The following is a 20904-nucleotide window of genomic DNA, read 5'->3' as shown; positions in this document are numbered from 1 at the left end:
ACAACCATTACATGGCCATGGTTAAGACTATTTGCTATGAGTATTTTGTTTTTAACCGTAGTAATTAACCATGGTTAAATATTGCATTTTTTCTGGTGACTTTAGTGGTTCAAAGTGAGCCAACTATTGTACTAAGAAGCGCTAGAAAAGAAAAATACAAGAGGGACAAAATGGTAATCAACGCATCTTGTCCCACCGAGCCAGCTGAGCCAAATTATTAAGCCCACCTCTCCAGATGGGTTGGATTATTGAGATAAAACAGTAATAGGTTTGGTCGGGTCTTCACCACACGCTCGGCCCCCAACTCCCAGAATAAGCATGAGCTTAGCATATACTAATTGTCCAATCCAACCCGAGTAAACATACCTAACAAAAATTACCAGACACTTTCAAATTTTGTAATTCAAATATAATCTAAATAGAAAAGGGGTGCCACATCAGCTAAAACACAGGACAAGCTAATGTCCGTCGCAATGAAAAGGGGTAAATGTCAATACTTGTTAATTTAGAGGGTGAATAGAACAATTCAAAGAATTTAAGGGGCTAAAACGTAATTAATCGTATTTCGTATAGAGAGAATAATTCCCCTCTCCACAACTCTCACAATTCAAAAAGAAAAACACGTTAACAAGTACATACTCGCTAAGCAGGAGGAGTTCGGACTTTGGACTCTTTAAACAAATCAAGCAAAAGACGATCCAATCACCTCCCGACAAGAATTGTGTACCGTATTACGCTTTGATTATAGACCATTATTGACGAGCATTACAAGTTTCAAGTATTCGTTCGTTCACTCCCGCTGGAGGAAAACAAAACAAGAAGTCAAGAAAACGACGGCCAAAACCCAGCCAAAAACACCGCCGCCGCCGCCGGAAAGCACCTCCAGCTGGTGTGGAACCACCGACCTTTCGGGGAGTATTGGTTACTCACTTTGGGATATTGCAAAGAAGAGTGCGAAAATTTTGTGGCATGAAAGCAGAGTTGGGAAGCGTCTGATCTTACCTTCTGTGAGAGAGGAAGCATTTCAAGAGTCATATTTGTACAGAAGGGAATTTCGGAAGCGATGAGGATCCTTCGATTTCTGCTTTTGGTTTTTTCTCTCGGGCTAAATGGTAACAGTTGCTTTCTTGATTCTTTCTGTACCTTTTCTTTTTGTTTATTTATTTTTCAAAAGAGAATTGATTCTTAATTCAAATAAGTTTGAGCTGAAATGGGCTTCTCTCGCTGATCAGGAGTCACTTTCCCGAGAAAGAGGATTAAAAACATTCTTGCTTATCGTTTTTACAATTTAATTGGATTTGTACTTTCTGGGGTAAATATTTTAATGTTATGAGTTTGAAATTCAATATGCTGGCATGTACTCAGTATAACTTCTTAAGAGTTTGCTAAGTAGATGCTGCTTAAAAGGCTCTGAGAATCAATTTATTCAAATTAGGGACACGCATATGATCATGTAAAAAGGATATGTGCATGACCGATCATAATTCCAAAAAATTTCTAGTATTTGTATCTGATTAACTATGGGTTTCGGCTAAACCGAGAGTTGTGGTTGAGCTAAATATGATGTTGCAACGGATTGAGTATTTAGGCCTATATGTATATGAAAAATTGTGTAGTTAGGTCAGTTACAGTGCATCTGTTGTTTTAATTGCAGCTTGTTTAATCAGGGGACATCTAGGTCTCTGTTGCTTACAGGTTCTTTGCTGTTTCTTTCAGCAGTTATGGCGACGGCATTCACTGGAACTTATGGAATCAATTATGGTAGGATTGCAGATAATATCCCCTCTCCTGACAAAGTTGTTAGACTGCTTAAGGCTGCAAAGATAAAGAATGTCAGGATCTATGATGCAGATCACAGTGTTCTAAATGCCTTTAAAGGTACTGGGCTTGAATTGGTGATTGGACTTCCCAATGGATATGTGAAGGAAATGAGTGCTAATGCAGATCATGCATTGACTTGGGTCAAGGATAATGTGAAGGCATTCCTTCCCGAGACACACATTGTTGGCATCGCAGTAGGGAATGAAGTTTTGGGAGGAAGTGATTATGATCTTGCGGTAGCGTTATTGGATGCTGTGAAAAATATATACAATGCCACTAAGAAGCTAGGAATAGATGATCGAGTTCAGATTTCTACAGCTCATTCACAGGGTGTTTTTACAAATTCGTACCCTCCCTCTGCGTGTATTTTCAAAGAGGGTGTCGCTCAGTTAATGAAGCCTCTTTTGGAATTCTTTTCGCAAATTGGATCTCCTTTCTGTCTAAATGCTTATCCCTTTCTGGCTTATACATACAACTCGGATAAAATTGATATAAATTATGCGCTCTTTCAGCCAACTGAGGGGATATATGATGAGAAAACTGATTTACATTATGATAACTTGCTTGATGCTCAGATTGATGCAGCTTATGCTGCCTTAGAGGATGCAGGCTTCAAAAAGATGGAAGTTATAATTACGGAGACTGGTTGGGCTTCTCATGGAGACCAAAGTGAGCCTGCTGCTACACCGAGCAATGCAAGGACATACCACTATAATTTGCGTAAGAGGCTAGCCAAGAGGAAAGGAACTCCAATGAGGCCAAAAAGTGTACTGAAAGCATATATATTTGCGTTGTTTAATGAGAATTCAAAAGGTGGAGCAGGTTCTGAGAAATACTATGGACTGTTTAAAGCTGATGGGAGTATCTCTTATGATATTGGGTTTCCTGGACTTAAATCTTCATACGCCAGTTCTTCTCGTGTCTCCTTCCAGGTACTCTACTACTTGTCCAAAAGATCATTCTCAATTATGATTTTTGTTAGATTATCTTTTTCTAAATATATTCATCAGTAACTAAATTTTCTTCTCTTTATGTTTATTACTGCTTAGTCTTATGGTCTTTGGCAAATGAAAGATTCTCTGTTTTAGTATTGCTGAATCATGTGCTACTTTGTCTTTTTAGGTTTATATAGAAAGATTCACCCTATACATGGTTGAGCTTGTAAGGCATAGCCTCCTTAGAAATGCCATTCAATTCATTCAGCTGATTATTTTGTATTTTCCAATTTCAACTCAAACCCACCGAACCTTCTCATGTTTTTTGAGGTGAAGTATATGTATTTTGCCCCTGCATGTTGCTCTGGGAAGAGAGACTCAAAGTTACAATACTGCTCGAAATTTTTTTAATTAATGTTGGATTTCTTTTTACCTCTAACTTCTAGTTGAGTAGAATTCCTAAATGTTTGGTTCGTGTAACTTGGACCAACTTTAGGTAGTTCAAACTTGGACAAAAATAATTTTTTTCTCATTTTCTCTTCTTTCATCTCCTTCTCTCCTTGATATCTATATTTACACACGCACACATACATATATATATATATCACTGTTGGCATCTCAAATTGATATCAATACATAAACATAAAAATCCTACTAGCCACACATAATGTGATATTTAAGTGTTTCTTGTCCCTCCAGTAAAATTGATAGGAAGTAGGATTGTAGAGTCAAAGTCGAACTTAAATTGAGCTTTTGAAACTATCTAGGCTAAGCTCAAGCTTGCTTTAAAAAATTTGAGCTCGAGAGCTGATTAAACTCGTCAAGTTAGGCTCAAGCTCAAGCTCAACTTAAAAGTACCACGCTGGAGCTCTGACTCATCCAATTATTCAAGAATAGATTGTGCTACTTGTAATAATGGGAATTGCATTTTTTAAATTATTAAATACATTTATTGTATTATTAATTTTGTCACTAATCCATTTCTTCTTATAATAGTATTGTATACAACAAATTATACGTATTAAAATAATATATGTATAAAATAATATTCATTATAATACAAAAAGTGGTTATTTTGTTAAAGATTATTAAATTAAAAGATTACCTTAAACCTTTATTATATTTATGGTATTATAGGAATAAACAATAAATACAAATTCATTGTTATTGAATAATAATAATACTATATATACACTATTATTAATAATTAAATTATATTATAATTAAAAATATAATAAGTTCAAAATAGATAAGTTTCTGAGCTCGTGGTAGGGTTTAAGCACTTATGTCTTGTCTGGCTCGATCTCAGTTTATGAAGGAATTTCAAACTTGACAAGTTTGAACTAGAGATTGAAATCAAGAGCATGAGACAAGCCTCACTCAAGTAGGCTCTCAATTGGCTGACCAAGTCGTTGGCCAGCTCGGCTCGCGTTACAACCCTAATAGGAAGTGAAAGGGCTCGATTTTCATTGTTGAATAGTAAATCCTGTGTGAATTAGTTGAATAGTTGAAAAAGAAAAAAACAAATAATGAACAGTAGACAAGATTTCGCCCAGCAATTCTGGAGCATCTTTTATGAGGTTTTTCCTCATAATATCTTCTACATGAGATCCTAAAAGTATTTATGCATAATTCTTTCTTTTCCCAGAGTTTAGGCAATTAAGAAAGTGTGGACATTCCATCTACAGATTCTATATTCCAAAACATAAATTTTCTGATGGTGACGTTGAGAAATGAGGTAAACAACTGCTGTTTTATGCAATATGTGGTGCAGAAGGAAAATGCTCTAGTTTTAAAAATTATCCACCTTAATATGAAGCAGGTTATTGGGCTGAAATTTAACAAGAAACCAAATGACCGTTGCATAAGCTTTTCCCAACTAGTATCATCTTAGTTCTTGGATGTGCAAAGAGGTCAACTCTATAAAATTAGTTTTATGTCTTCCAGAACTCTGCTTATATATCGATTATAACTTGTTCGTATGCAGAATACGCTATTAGCTTATTATGTTTTGAATATGAAAGGCCTGATACTGTATAAACAGTCCTTTTTGGTGCTGACTATCGACGAAGTCCTTCCTTGATTTTATCGGTCCACATTTAATAGCTATCCCATGATCTTACACGCACTTTAAGTTTTTGGTATTTCATCCATTTTTGTCTTCCATGAATAGCAAGACTCTTTGGAGGCATTCCTTTTTTCTAGTTTCAGGTTAAGCTCTTATTGTTTCGTGGAATTTTGACTGTAGCAGCATTTCATCAGTTATAGAAACTTAACATTCTACCTAACTTGAGTTATTAATATTAAGCTTCTGGGATATAAGTTAATTGCATTAATTACATTAATTACACCATCCTCCCATGTGACTATAGCTAACTACCAACTCCTCTCCTCTTAGTTTCCAAATTGCTAGAAACGTTCCCAGTAAGTTATGACCGTCTTATAGTGGGCCTCTTTCTTTTGTCAACTTAATGGTCACTGATGATGTGATCACCAAAAATAAAATTCTAATTGCTTAAACCTACCTTGAGGGGTTATATGTAATTTCCTGAACTTGTATGGGTAGAATGTAATTCTCTTAGGAGTAATATTATGATTTTATTTTACATGTTCATATACACTGAATAGATCACAAAATATAAACTTCACTTTTTTCGTGTGTTACTATATCGAAAATGAACTTTTTGGACTTTTGATGATACCTCATCAGATCTGTGTAAAATTGAATACAAGTTAAATGAAAATTTGAGAAGAAAGTTATATGTAGTGATTGCTTTTTTTTTTTTGTTCCAATTTTTCTGGTCTCCTAATAGATACTATGATCTTATGCACGCTGTCCTTATATATATTTTTATGTTAGATTTATTATTAAAAATTTTAAACCTAATATTCTAGCTCATCCAATTACTTGGTTAGAATGGGTCATAGTTAGGAACAGCATTCCACTCCAATTTTTTTAGTTTCCCAGAAAATTGAATAAAATTTGAGAAAGAATCAGTGTGTTAACAAAAACTCAAAATTCCATAAAAAGCTAAGAGAAACTATTTAGGACCTTGTCATCTTATAAATATGGAGTTTATGCAAAAAGGTTTTAATTATTTGCTTAGTTATGGAGGCTCTTTGTAATTAACAGTAAGCAATGTCAACTTCGGGAAGATTCTCAAAATTTTCTAAATCTTTTAACATGCTCAGGCTAGGATCAAGCTTTCACCATTGCTCTGACTGTTGACTGTACAATATCTATGAAGACCTCAAACACCCCCATCCGCCATGTGGCCTTTTCCAATTTCTTTATGAGAAGGAAAAACAAAAATGCTACACGAACATCATCCCCCCACCATCTGCTTATGATTCCAAGAATCCATCACTCACATCATAAAAATACCATCTGTAGAAAGAAAAGACCAAACAAGAAAATCCTAAGAAAAATAGTATACTGGAAAATGAGGTGTCACCTGAGTTGTTGCTGTTTGTGGGGCTATCCTTTGGGTCCCTTTACTTGCTTGTGCCACTCTTCCACCTTCTTTATGTTTTCAATACATAATAAAATATTTTCTTGTTTTTTATTAAACTCTTTCTTGGAATAATTAAGGATCTTTAGTTTTTGAATGTTGTACATGCTTTCTTTCTTTGGTGTTGGTTGTCCTGGATTTTGGTTGTATGGGAAGTAGATTTGATTTATATTGCAAGGCCGGGAGTGGTTGGTGGTGCCCTTGTGGGGAAGATGAGAGAAGTGGGGCAAGGAGAGGAGAGAGAGGAGGTTGTAAACCGGGCAAAAGACGGCTAGAGTGGGTAAAATGGGGTTTTGAGGTAGAAAGGACATTTTTGTCCTTCAGGCAAGTAAGACAGATGCCTTCTTTACTTTCCCCTTTATTTTCTCTAGGTTTAGGATGGGGCTAAAATAGTAACTTATCCAAATTCGGTTGTTTGTGATTTGAAACCAATAAGGGACAAGTCTATAATGATCTATAGTAATAGGGAAGGACGGTGTAATTAATCCAAATTTCTTTTCTTGGTTTCACTTAACAACCGCTAGATGCCTGTAAATGGTGCAATTCGGTAGGCATGCTGTGGTGTCTGGACAATTATATTGCTCTGCTTGTGTCCTGTCTCTGATGTTAATTGGCTTTTTCCGCTTTAATGTTTTACTATGTCAAATGTTTTCATCACAAATGGTATGTAATGCTATAGAAGCATCATAGAGCAAGCTCCAATAGTTCAACTTTTATTCTCTTCATACTTGGGTATGTTCATAACTAGTTAACCACCTATAATAAAACTTCTATTGTTTTTAAGAGAATAACTGTTTAACCACAATCCAGAGATCTTCATTTTCATTAACAAACTATCCCCTTTGTCCTGAATTGATTGCTCCTATTCCTTTTTGTAATGTTCCATAAAAAGACTCCATTTCCAAGAGTGTCATCTTAACTCACGAAACGAAATGGACATATCAGGATACTGAATAAAAATGAGTAGATACGGATCATCTCCTAAAAATATGGAACATTATACAGGGTAACCTCAGAGGGACATGAGAAAACTATGGAAATGCAATAGCAGGTTACTATCATTGAATCATGAATGGAATACAGTTACTTTTTTTCTGATACAGTTAGCTTTACGATCATTTCTATTAACCTGTCCAGTTTGCTATGGTTTCAATGTTTCAGGACCTTGGAGCTGGAAAGTGGTTTGGATCCCATTCCCTGGTATTGGCGATCTCAGCTCCGATATTAGTTTTGCTTTTCGGTTTATAGCTTCAATTGCTAATATATCAACATGAGATTAAAATCCAACGGTCTTCTAGTTCTAGGTAATTGCTTCCAATGGAAATCAGCATTCTGTGTTTTAGGAAGATACGATATGAACGCTCTATACCCATTAACGGCTGCTGATCATTTTATTTATCTCAGCAGTATGTGTTCACTATTTGAAATAAAATTTTGTTTGTTTACGTGCTTTTTGTTTCTTCTTCAATGAGTGCCTGGCTGCTATTCTTTTGCCACTCCGAAAACAGTAACACCTTCTCACATGTAAGGGAGTGAAGCTGTTGGATTCTTGAGACTCTACTCTACTATAGAGCTTCTGCATATCGTCCTTTTCCTGGTTAGTGCTCTGAATTACAAGTACTGTTATGCTCATTTTGAAAGTGAAAGTTTCCAGATCTCATAGACTACCGTTGTCTCAATGATGGATTGTAGTTTTGACTGTGTCCCGTTTGAGGTTGGAAATCGGTGCATATGAGATGATGAAAATGTAAACATCGTATAATGAATGAGAAGCATTGTGCATGATCAGAGTTGTTGCATCATTGTAATAAGACGGGGGCATGTGTTTATACTTGATAGAATGTTTGATAACGCGACGTTAGATGATGTATGTGCTATGCTTGGTACTTAACTATGTCACTTGTGGCACCGTATGGGAGCGTACGTATTTTTTTGCATTTTTCATGTGGATTTTATTTTGAAAGACGAATCAAAGTTGATTCCCCAATTTTCCGTGACTCGAACTTGTGATCTATTTTTCATGGGAACAAGATTGCTCTTGCATTGAACATAAAAAGTTTGCGCTGAGACTTGAGAGCTTCTACCTTCCTAAGACGCACTTGTGGAGTTTTTGGGTTCATATAGGGGTTTCCATAGACTCATTCTATCCAATTCACCGGTTCAAACCACATCGAGTCACCCGTATTCTTTTGTTTAATATTTTAATTTATTTGTTTATAAGAAAATAAATTTCATATATTCAAAATCATCAAGATAGTACATCGACTTCACAACCCACCTTATCCAACCAAGCAGCAGACACAATCCAGACCAAATCATTTACAACTTACTGTTTCTTTGTGTTTTCATTTTCATTTTTAAACAGTAATTAACGTGAAAATATGTTTATTGATTCGTATTCGTATTGAAAATATATTAATTTGACTCAACCATTATAAAACACATTTTCATTAACTAGTTCAAACACATTTTCATTTCACACGAAAATTTATATAATATTGAAAACACATTTTTTATTAAAACTTAAAAATGAAAGCACAAAGTAGTTTTCACCCTCGAAGAACTTGTTTCGACTGGCATCCGGATCGGGATACGGCCCTGCCCTAGCGACCGCTCCTTACCTTTAGTTCTTTTCTTTACCCAAATGAGGGGGCCCCAATTCATCATACCAGAATCAGCGCCATGAGATATTGATCCATATAGTGCATTTCGCCACAAGACGCAGTAACCAAACTTCAGCATCCTTCCAAAACTTAAGTCACAACCTAATGGGATGTCAATCAAAGCTAGCGTTGTCGGGCAAAATCACATCGCAACAAAATATGTTGTTCATTCTTGCCTGAATCAGACATACTTCCTCAACATCCATTCCCCGCCTTCTCAGATTTAAATGCACCAGTATCACGCCATGACACAAACGCCATCCAAAATGTTTGATTTTACCTGGAAGTCGAGCATGGAAGCTGACCAATATTGCCATGAACCCCAGATGATTCAACCAGCGTCCCTTTTTGTTTTGCTTGCTCTCGGTCAGACACCATATATGAACTCTTGATGCTGAACATCCCACTCTTTGAATAATGCCATATCAACGATCACACAATACATTGAGCTTCTATCAATGGGAATTGAGATGATACAACAAAAATCTTCATCATAAAAAACTACTTGTAATCTCATCATATCCCACCACACTGATTCGACAATAAAAACTCACTCACATTAGTCTCTGTGCAATCATTCGGTCTTAAGGAGAAAGGTCTAAAATAAAAGCGTCGTGGCAGCCCTCCAAAACACGAATACAAAGGTTTCCCATCGCCCACTCACAGTCTACACTCCACAACGGAAATGAACCTAGCCTCCATGATACTTCGCCACGTTGCCCAGGGGTTATACCCTAGCGAGGCCTCAAGCATATCCTCCCAAAAAAAAAAAAAAAAGTGCGCTTTAAGGACTCTCGCCAAAAGACTGCAATCTTGTTTCGCTAATAAAACCAAGTTAAACCTCCAAAAATCATGAAAATCAAGTTCACCAACCTGCTCACTCGTACACAACCTTGGCCAGACCATCCAGTGTATCCTTCAGTATTTTGGTGAACTCCACCAAAATTCAACAAATACCAACTGTATCTCACGAAAAAGCATATGAGGAAGAAGAAAACACTACATCACATAAGTGGGGGCAGATTAGAGGACTGCCTTGACGAGGATTTTTTTTTTTTTGGGTAAATGTAAGTTTCATTAATAAAATAAGATCGTACAGTATAGCAGTGCTCAACTGGTGATTTCTCCCTCGACAGGCCAAGGGATACGCCATAATTTATATAACGCACATGAACTAACAGAACGAGATAAATTAACTATGATAATCCTCAGTCTAGTATCTTCCACAATAATGGTGGCTATGATATTCGGTGGTCGCTTCGTATGCTCAAAGCGTCTCAAATTTTCTTCCCTCCAAATGTGGTAAATGCAAACAGCCAGGAGTGCACGATAAGCCAAGTTAATGATATGTTTTCCTCTCCATTTCCTTGCAGCCCACTCAACGTCCCGTGACCACTCTTTATTAGGCCATTCAAACCGAATAATCTGCCAAATTGCTGTCAGGCATCTTCTGGCATAACAACAACGAAAGAATAGATGAGTATGTGTCTCCATTGCGCCATCATCACATAATATACAGGCGCCTAGGTATGATAGCCATGGTTTATCAGCTGTGGATAGTTTCCCCAAAATCACAAGCCATAGGATGAAATTATACGTGGGGATCTTCAGGGAACCCGAGAGTAGTGAAGAACAACCTACCTTGGGTCCCGGTGGGTCCAATAGCCGGTAAAGAGATGCAACTGTAGGTCGTCCCATCTCAAATCGCCAAATAATGCGATCTGTCTCGCCACGAATTATTGGCAATGCATGCAAAATATCCAAGCACTCAATGTTCATAATGAGAGGCCAATGCTGTTGCCCCTCTATAATAACACTGCTGAGCTTGTCCGGCATCCAAAGCCCAAGCATACGTGGACCCTGTGGGAATCTCTCAATAAGGGGACCAGGGTGATGCCATGGATCATGCCACATATAAAATGAATTTTCATCACCAATCTGATAGTCCACCATCGATCGAAGCAAGGGGCGTAGATGAAGGAGTTTCCGCCAGTCCCACGAACCCCCATTATCAGTGACCATCCATACAGATTTATCACGTAGCTGCCCGTTATATAACCATTCTACCCAGATTGATGTTCTATCACATCGAATAACATCACACAGCTTCTTGCTCATCAAGGCACAGTTTTAAGTAGCAATGTCCCGTAGGCCCTGATCCCCCTCTAACGCCGGCCTACAGACATCCCTCCATGCTACTTTGGCATATCCACTGGTCCCTGTGCCTTTCCACAGAAAAGCTCTCAGACGCTTCTCAATCTCTCTTATAACACCTTTAGGTAGGATGAATGCAGAGCCTAATATATACTTAATGCCATAAGGACAGATTTAATAATTTGTACCCTCCTAGCATACGATAATCTCATTCCTTCCCAACAATTAATGCATCGATCAATTTTCAATAATAAAGGCTGACAGTCTGTTAACGATAATCTAGAGGAAAGTAGAGGAAGTCCCAAGTACCTCATCGGAAAGATGCCCTTCTTGGAAGCCGAGCATCTCTAACAGCTGCTCCCGTATCTCTTGTGCAAATTGAGAGATGATAAGATGGCTCTTATGCACATTAAGTCGGAGACCTGACCAGGAGGCGAATAGGTCCAACCCCTGCTTAAAGACCCCTATAGAGTCCATATCAGCTTTGCAGAGCAGCAACAGATCATCTGCAAATCCAAGTTGAAATAATCGAGAAGGCTCACATTTCCAATAAAAAGAAAAACGCATGTCCTGATCAATCGTCTGGAAGAATCAAATGCAGAACCTCCATTACGAGAACGAAAAGATATGGCGATAAAGGGTCCCCCTGTCATAGCCCTCTCGATCCCGTAAAGAAACCATGAGGTTTCCCATTCAACCCGACGAAAAACGAGGGTGTCGTGACATACTCCTCTATCCACCTAATGAACGTAGTCTGGAATCCAAACATGTGTAACACTGCAAGTAGAAAGTCCCATTCTACCGTGTCATAAGCTTTTCGAATATCCACTTTCAGTGCACATCTAGGAGGTAGGTGCGCCTGATTGTAGCCTGTAAATAGTTCTTATGCTAACAGTATATTGTCTCCAATACTACGACTAGGAATAAAGGCCACCTGACAAGGGCTTATCAACTTATCCAACACCCTATTCAACTTTTGTACAATAAGTTTGGCAATAATCTTATATAAAACATTACAACACGAAATAGGGCAAAAATCTGTGACCATCATAGGGGTATGTACCTTAGGGATAAGTGCCAGAAGTGTGGTGTTGATTTGCTTCAGCAGTTTTCCCGTGGTAAAGAACTCCAAGATTGCCTTCGTAACCTCCGGACCCACGATTGGCCAGGCAGCTTTATAAAAACCCGATGAGAACCCATCCGGTCCAGGTGCTTTATCTTTAGCAATGTCAAACACTGCCTGTTTGACGTCAACTGCAGTGACGGGTGTAAGGAGCTGAAGCCTTTCCTCCTCATTGAGGACATGTCTAGCCCATGGCCTCAAATACCGGATATCTATCACCTGCCTTCGTCTTTCTCCGCCTAACAGAGCCTGATAGAAGGAGACAAACTCATGAATAACCGCTCCTGGCTCTGAGTAGGTGGTCCGTGTTCATCATTTATTTGCAAGATTCTCCGAGTGGCACGTCGTTGAGCTATCTTGCAAAAGAAGACTCGTGAGCATTGATCCCCATCCTTCATCGATTGCATCTTAGCTCGCTGCTGTAACATGATTTGTTTCATTTTTGCCACCTTGACGTATACCAAACGACAACAGTGTTCCAGGAGTAGAAAGAGGTCGTTTTGTCTATCCGAGCTAACCAAGATCTAAGCTTCCTCAAGGAATCCTTTAGCCAGTCGTACATTCTCTGAAAGATCTCGTTTATTGTGCCTTTGCTGTCGGAATACTGGCTTTAAAGCTTTTAGTTTCCACGTAATCGCGTACATAAGCACTCCAATAATGTCGTGTTTCCAGACATTCTGCACACTGGGAATAAAATATGGTGAAAGAGTAAGGTAATTATCAAATCTAACATACCTCCTAGTTGTTGTTGTTGATCCCCACATAGCACCAGCGGTGAATGATTCGAGGTGCGTGGGGTGAGGCTTGAATAGTATGAGTTAGGGAAACGCTCAAGCCATATGTCATTTATGAGCATCGGATCCAAACGCTTCCATAAACTTCGCGAATTCGAACTCCGGTTATGCCACGTGTACTATTCACCCTGCATGGGCATTTGTAGCAATCCTGTATCCTGTATGCATGCATTAAATTCATCCATCGGCAATCTGATATCACCAAAATTACCACACACCTCACTGAGGTCACGAACAGCATTAAAATCTCCTCCTACTATCCACGGATCATCCACACATTGACCCGCAAGCACCCCCAGTGATCGCCACAACTGACGCCGCTCAGTAATTTCAATGGCACCATACACAACAATAATAATCACATTCGTATGCAGTGCTCTAACAGCTACACGACAGTGTACAAATTGATCACCTAACTCAATCACATTAACATCAAGAATAGTGTCATCCCATGCAATCCATATATGATTCCCAACCGACACAGGATCAACAAACCACTTCCATTGAGGCAGTAAGAAAGATTGTATACGAGCAATATTAGTAATTCGTACATGCGTTTCAAGAAGGCCAATAAATTGTAACCTGAACTCAGCTACTACGTCTTTTAGTGCCAGCTGATGGTCCCTTTTGTTCAGGCCACGCACGTTCCACACAGTAGCGTTTAACATGGATCACCCGTGGCGGGGCTGCTTATGTTAGGACCCCGAATGGTATCATCTGCATCATCAAGGGAGTTAAGTGCATCAAAAGTATTAAAGATGACTAACTCCTTACCCTTGTTCCGTCCTTTGTTGACTCCTTGTGCGACAGGGGTACTCGGAGTCTCAGATACGATAGGCTGTTGATCAATATCTCCACATGAGTTATTCTTGTCTTCCTCCACAACCTTACCCAATTCAGCTATGGGCGGCTGCACTCGTGCCTTCTGCACATAAACATTGACTGGCGGTTTTAGTACTTTCATGGAAGGGCAATCTTTCGTGGCATGCTCGAGGCTCATGCAAGTGGTGCATTTAGGGGACAGCCACTTGTATTCTACGTCAACTTTGCATGTAATTTCTCCACCTTCCTCTGTTGGCGACATAATAATCAAATGCTTTGGGAGTTTGACATTTATGTCAAGCATGACACATACACGAGGTTATCCAGTCTCGTGCATGCACGTGTGATCGCATTCGGATAAAGAGGTTGTCCAATGCCACTTGCCACCGTACTCAAGCCATCATTAGTCAACAATTCAACTGGCAAGTGTCGAAGTTTAACCCAAACTGGGACTTGGGTATGTTTCAGTTTACGTAGGACCATGCCCTCCCATTTCTGCAACACGATTGGTTGTCCTTGAAAAAACCATGGTCCACCCTCTATAACTTCTTCCATTGCCACTATAGTTTTGAATCGGAAGAAGAAAAATTCATTTGTCGTGGCCGTGACTTCTGCTAACAATGGCCAGATAGATTTGACGTAGTCCTTTACGTGATGAAAATACGGTCTTTTGCCCAAAAAATAACCCACTGCTGTCGCATTCCAGCAATGTGAACCATCTCGAACCATATTCAACGTGGACCGTACAATAATTTCACCATTTTGCATCATAGGTGGCACATAGGTCAATATTTTTCGAGACGAATTATGGAAAATATTGGTAATTTTATCATAATAATTCATGAAGTTCAAACAAGGCTGTAGTGGCACATTACCGACGAAGATTTCGATGGGCGAAGATGTCGGTAATTGTGATGTGGCATCTGCAGTCACGTGCACAACAGAAACAGCGTCGGCAGTTCCGACAGCATCATCGGCGGGTGAGCAGATGAAACTTGCAGCGAAGGTTGCTGATTTTCTGTCATCAATGGACGATTCAAAACCGTGGGAGTCTGGGCAACCATGGCAGCTTCATCTCGTGCCGCTAGCGGCGCCATAGAAACCCTAAGATTCAAATCTGCAGCAGCCCTATTTTCAGAGATCTGCAGCGACGGCGCCAAGCAAGGAGGATGCTCCGCCGCCTGTTCAGCCGTCAAGCGCACCAAACGGTGAAACAGTAGCTCCTGCGGATTCCTGTCGCCTTCTCCATATTTCACTGTCCAACGCTGGTGGAGATCGTTCAGTGTGTGAACAGATTCGTCATCCCCTTTGTCGATTACTCTATTGGCCAAAACAATAAAATCTGCAAATTGAAACTCCATGGGGGACAGATTAATTGTCGGCGCATCTTCCCCATCCAAACGGTCATCGGTCGTTGCTGTGTTGTTGTTGTTCGCCTGCCCTCTATGTTCGTCAACAACATTCCCCAACTCACCGCCATCTATCCCCGCCACCATATCGTCTTCATGCTCGTCGGTCGTGACGTCAACGTGAATTCTGTTTGAAGTGTATGTATTTTTAGGTGTAGTAGTATGTGAGAGAGAACAGAGAGAATTTAGAGAGTCCATATTCCTTGATGAGGATTTCTTTGCCCGTATTTGACAGCAACTTCTCTTTCCACACCATCAGCTTTTTCCAAATCCCGCCTCTCATCCCTTGAAAAACTTCTTTCTTGGCCCAACCCAACACACACGACAACTCCAAATATTTCTCCAATTTTTTTACCACACTCACATTGAGAATATCTGTCAGTCGTACTTGACGCTCAACACCCACATTTGGGCTACACACCATCCCAGACTTGTCAAAATTCACCATCTGTCCGGATACACGCCTCTTCCCTTTTCTTCCAAAATACTAGCATGTGATAGGTGATACTGTTTCCCAGTGTGTTGTTTCATTTATGAACGATTGTTGTTTTAATAGTCCTTAAATCATACGAATATTGTTCTCATTCCAAAGTGTGCTTCCCCTGAATCATTATCTCAATTTCAATTGATCAGCCTTTGCAATGTGGTCTATAAAATCTCCTCTAAAGCAATTGCTAATTGGCTTAAAAGGGTTCTCAATCGTGTTATTTCAACTTCCCAATCCACTTTTACTTACCCCCCATAGGCCAATTTGTTTCCCTCATCATGGCTTGTGTCTCTTCTGTCTCTTTTCCATTTATATCAAATGGAATGCAATTTGGGTGAGATTGGTAATGTTAAATTCCTTGGAAAGTGTGATTGTTTGCATGGCGAATGCATTCCAACCCGATCCCCACGATGAGCGTTATCCTTAAGCAGTTGAAGCATAAGGTTTGGGGATGTTTCTGATGCAGGGCGGCGGAGGAGGATGTGTGAGTGTCCACCGTCCATGTGTTTGGCTTCTGCTCGATATCCGTTGAGCAATTGTAAGTTGATTTATCCTCGATTGGAGATTCATTTGGAAAATCCAAGCTTAGCCTATGCTACATTTATTCTTCTTTTTCTTTTGTGAGACGACAGCAGAATAAGAGCCCGTCTGGTTGTGTTTTTATTTTTATTTTCAGTTTCTAACAATTGTATTTGTGTAAAAATATTTTATTGGTTTCTGCGTGAAAATTGAAAATATATTTGGATTAGTTATTTCAAATATAAGTATATAGGTGTGAGAATTAAGAATATAGGTATATGTATTTTTGGTGTAACATAAATTAATTATGAAGGTTGACCAAAATGGTTGGGAAAGAAAGCAATTTTATTTGATTTGAAATAAGAAAAGGCATGCTGACAAGATAAGACAAGTATAACCAACTCATGTGACCTATAATTTCAAAAAATCAAGATTAAAATAGGAATGCATTCTCAATGAAAATAGCTTGACCAAACAAAATCCCAATTACCCAAATAATGAAAAGTAAAAATAATCTGATTAAAAATACAACCAAACAAGCTCTAAATGTTCCTTCAGGCCATTCAAATTACTCCAATACCTTGTACCCTTTGCTAAATTTAAGCACACTCCTTGATCATGTCTCAATATAAGGAGTGTATTTGTAGAAAAAAAATATTAATTATTTATAATTACAACTGCAATATCAAAAATTATATTTATAATTTACAAAAAAAGAAAGTATTTAAATAATTAAATCAAAAGGAGACACAAACATAACTTAGTTTGAATAATGCATGATCAATTAATGAAGTAAATAAGTAGTGGTGCATAATTGGGGTTTGAATTTAAGCAATAAATCTTGGACTTTGATGCTTTTCGTTTTATCTTCTACTTAACCATCTCAAAGGCTATAGAATAGAATGGTCCACGTGGTGTTCTACAACTGTCCACGTCTTCTTTCTGGATTGTTTTCTCCTCCGAAAATGACTGTCTTGGAGATGAAGTTGGGTAAGGATGAATGTTTGGCTTTAATTTTTAGATATGTTTTGGACAAAACATTTATTTAGTGGCAGAACATCAAAATTCATAATTGGATGATATATATATATATATATATATATATATATTGTTAATCCACTAGTATTATTATATATATATTATGCTATAGATATATAGATGATAGAAGATATGATTAAGTTGTTAGGATATATTGTTTTTAGTAATTAAGATTGAGCCGAATGGCACAAGATACTCATGTTTGTACTAGCACATTTGCACTATATCTAGTGGGAATAAAAAAAATGAAATGAAGGAGAACACAACCAACAACTATTCGAACTCCTTTTACTTGTAGGAGTACATCTTGGATCTGTCGATTATGTTATGGCCGAAGTCCTACTCGTGGCGACCTGGTTGAATTCAGAGAAGCTGTAGGTATTGTTGCAGACCAATGGATTGAGGAACCGGGTACTCAATTAACATTAAGAATTTTTCGTACCAACAGAATATTTACGAGGGGTATTGCAGAACATGTGCGAGCTCCTTCTAATAGAAAAATAAAATTCAATAAGAATTTAGTTTATCCGACACGTACTCGACATGGGCATCTCGCGTTTCTATGTTCTATAAAATTGTATGTAACTATTGAAAGTGAAGCTATTTGACATAATATAAACATTTCACCCCAAAGTTTTCTTTAAGTTCAAAATGATCAATATGTAGAATCAGAACAAGTGATTGTTGAGATTCATGTAGGAATATCCACTTTGAATTTAAAAAGAAGGTACGAAAACATAGTTATTCAGACTCAGACGAAGAAATGCACTGCATTTCAAAATAAAATTCTATCTTTTTCCTCTAATTTTTGGAACTCCTTCCCTTCTTGAATTGGTATAACTATTTTCTAAATTTTTATTGTATCAAATTGCAACTTGAATCTCTTTGAGAATTTATTTCGATATTTATAATATTGATTCTAAGGTTATGCGCCTTTAATCTCAAATTAAATATTATAATTTATTGTGCACATTCAACGAAAGACTCGACTCCGCCTTGAGTGCTTTGAATATTCTTGAGATTTAGAACGTAGAGAGGATTTTCTTGAGCTTCTTCTCTAGCTTTACCTTTCATTCTTTGTGTGTGTTGAATAAGTTTCAAGGAACCCTTTGGCCTTAATATAGGTGCCAAAAGGGGTAGAGTTGTGATATACTTGAACATCTTTGGTATTATTTCTTTATAATTTACTTTAAAAAGATAAATTCATTAAATATTTGGAATAACATTATTGGCCAATTTATCATTATCTCTTTAATATTATTTTTTTAAAGAGATAAATATCAAATTATTGTCTTGATTTGCTTGGAAAGTACATGAGTAGTTTCATGTGGCGCCGTCTAATTGGCTCGACTCTTTGACAGCAAAATATGATTTAATTGATCGAAACACTTCATTTTGATACTTGTCTGCCATTAATTTGATAAAAAAATATATATTAGAATATTAATTAAATTAATTATTTATATTTTAAATTAATTTAATACATAATTTGTTTATTTCTACTGTATATAGGCTACGTGATTTTCTGTAGTAGACCATTTCACTTTGACCATTATTCTTTGAGTGTTTGTGAGATGGAATTGTGTGGAATTAGCAAATAAATTATCATCTCTAGCAGTTTAATTTTTAAATAATGTGGTTAATTAATATGGTATCAAAAGTAGACCAAACAAGAGGTCTTATGTTCGAATTTTATTACCTCTGTTTATAAAAGAAAGGTTTTGTGTATATGATAGTTTGGTCAGAAAATATCTGTTGATATGTAATAAATCAATTAAAGATAAATATGAATTTTCATTTAATTTTTTTTATTGATGTCGACAAATTTCTTGAATTTTGTTAACGAAATTATTGGATAGATACAAATGTCAAGGGTATTAGGTATAATTTTTTAAATCATATGGAATCTACAAATAATTACACCAAGCCTCCAAGGAGGGCGGTGTAACTATCCCTTAATAGTATGTGTTAGTTTTATATTTTTTACATTAATATAAAATAAATAAGACTAGGTTAAAAGGTGTTAGTTTTATATTTTTTTATATTAATACAAAACAAATAAGACTAAGTTATAGGGATACTTAAACTATCTGCCTCTGAGATTTGATATAATTACACATAAACTCCATGTGATTTGAAAAATTACATTTAGTATTTCTGAAGTATTGTTTTTTATCTAACAAATAAATCCCTATATTAGTGATAATTCAAACCGAATTTGCTAATACTAAGAATACAATTCAATGAAAAATCCATATTTAATTTTGATTGACTTATTACTGATTTATTGTAGGTCAAACAAATATTTTATGATCAAACTACATTATAAAGGTGATGATATATATATATATATATATACATCTTCATATGCATTAGCGTGTGAAAATATAGACGGCTAATTTGACTAGAAAAAAAATTGTTCAACCCGAAGTAAGTCAGTAATATGTCAATTAGGGGTAAATATATATTTTCATTCAAATTTTTTGTAAATATCAGCAAATTTTGTGACTTTGAATAACAGAAGGATCTTTTTATTAGGCAAAAACAAACATAAAGGGTACTAGATATAACTTTTTAAACAGAGAATTTACGTACAATTACACCAAATTTAAGAGAAAGAAAGAGCCACATCATTATTCCTAAGTTAAAACATATTGAATTGTGTGTTTATAAAAACAGAAACAAATATTTAAAATATCCATGACTTGGTTGAGGTAAATATATATATATATATATATATATATATATATGTAAGAATTCAAGATAAATAATAAAATAAAATAAAAATGGCTGGTCCAAACGAGCCAACTAATAATTAAGTAGTGCACATGAAAGAGTCAATTGGAGAAGTTCAACAGTGGTGACACAGTCAGCATTTCAACAGAATATAGTTGAATATTTCAATCAACGCCAAACAGGACTCTTCATTATGTACAACTTCAAATTTGAACATCATGTTAGACTAAGTGCAAAATATAGAAAATAGTACAATACTTATATATATTTCAAATCCAATATTTCATAATAATATTTTAAGGTGTATAAATTAAAGATTTCGTATTTCACCCGGAAATGTGTGTTTTAATTATGTTTTCTCTTTTTTATTTTCAGAAATGATAAATGTATAATTAAAAGAAATTGTATTTTTCGTCCTATAATCTAAGTTGAGTGCATTTCTTATCCCGTTGTGTACGAATTTTTAAAAATAGTACATAACTTGCAAAAAGATTCATTTGCAGTTCTCCCGCTGACTTCTATTAGGAAATTGACGGAAAAAAAGATATGCGAGTTACGTAGACGTTATCTTAAAATGAAGGAAAACGGCCATGTGATTTGCACGTGGTTTTTTTTTTTTTTTTCCGTCAATATCCTAGAGATGACTAAAAGTGAATTTGTTTTAAAGTCGATGAATGAGTTATGTAATGTAATCAACAAAACAACTGCTTTTTATGTAAATTGCAATAAATAAATTTGGGACGATAATTAAAATGGTCTCTCATGAATATCTCATCGGAGTGTTTATTGAATTATGATAGATGTCATAATATTACACAAATGATGCTTTCAAAGGTCGTCAATTGTTAATTTTGCGACGCTGATTGTCGTGGGGACAAATGCGGGACAGGC

At 36.8% G+C, this 20904-nt stretch overlaps 1 protein-coding gene across 2 annotated transcripts; it reads left to right on the top strand.

Moving 5' to 3' along the window:
- On the top strand, positions 625 to 7713 carry LOC105162136 (glucan endo-1,3-beta-glucosidase 11). Of its 2 annotated transcripts, none has more exons than XM_020693935.1 (3): positions 625 to 1112; positions 1720 to 2753; positions 7430 to 7713. In XM_020693935.1, exons 1-3 carry the CDS (start codon positions 1064 to 1066, stop codon positions 7514 to 7516), a joined length of 1170 nt encoding a protein of 389 aa, XP_020549594.1. In that variant the 5' UTR covers positions 625 to 1063; the 3' UTR covers positions 7517 to 7713. The 2 variants fall into 2 exon arrangements, with proteins under 2 accessions (XP_020549594.1, XP_011078399.1); XM_011080097.2 differs by having other exon boundaries at positions 1717 to 2753.

The sequence above is a fragment of the Sesamum indicum genome, linkage group LG5, assembly GCF_000512975.1.
Source record: "Sesamum indicum cultivar Zhongzhi No. 13 linkage group LG5, S_indicum_v1.0, whole genome shotgun sequence".
Classification (NCBI taxonomy): Eukaryota; Viridiplantae; Streptophyta; class Magnoliopsida; order Lamiales; family Pedaliaceae; genus Sesamum; species Sesamum indicum.
This window is presented reverse-complemented; position numbering and strand designations above follow the sequence as displayed.

Coding starts and splice junctions, on each gene's coding strand:
- LOC105162136 (XM_011080097.2), top strand. CDS start 1,064: ATGAGGATCCTTCGATTTCTGCTTTTGGTTTTTTCTCTCGGGCTAAAT. Junction 1,113..1,716: donor TTTTTCTCTCGGGCTAAATG/GTAACAGTTGCT, acceptor TGTTTCTTTCAG/CAGTTATGGCGACGGCATTC. Junction 2,754..7,429: donor CTTCTCGTGTCTCCTTCCAG/GTACTCTACTAC, acceptor TCAATGTTTCAG/GACCTTGGAGCTGGAAAGTG.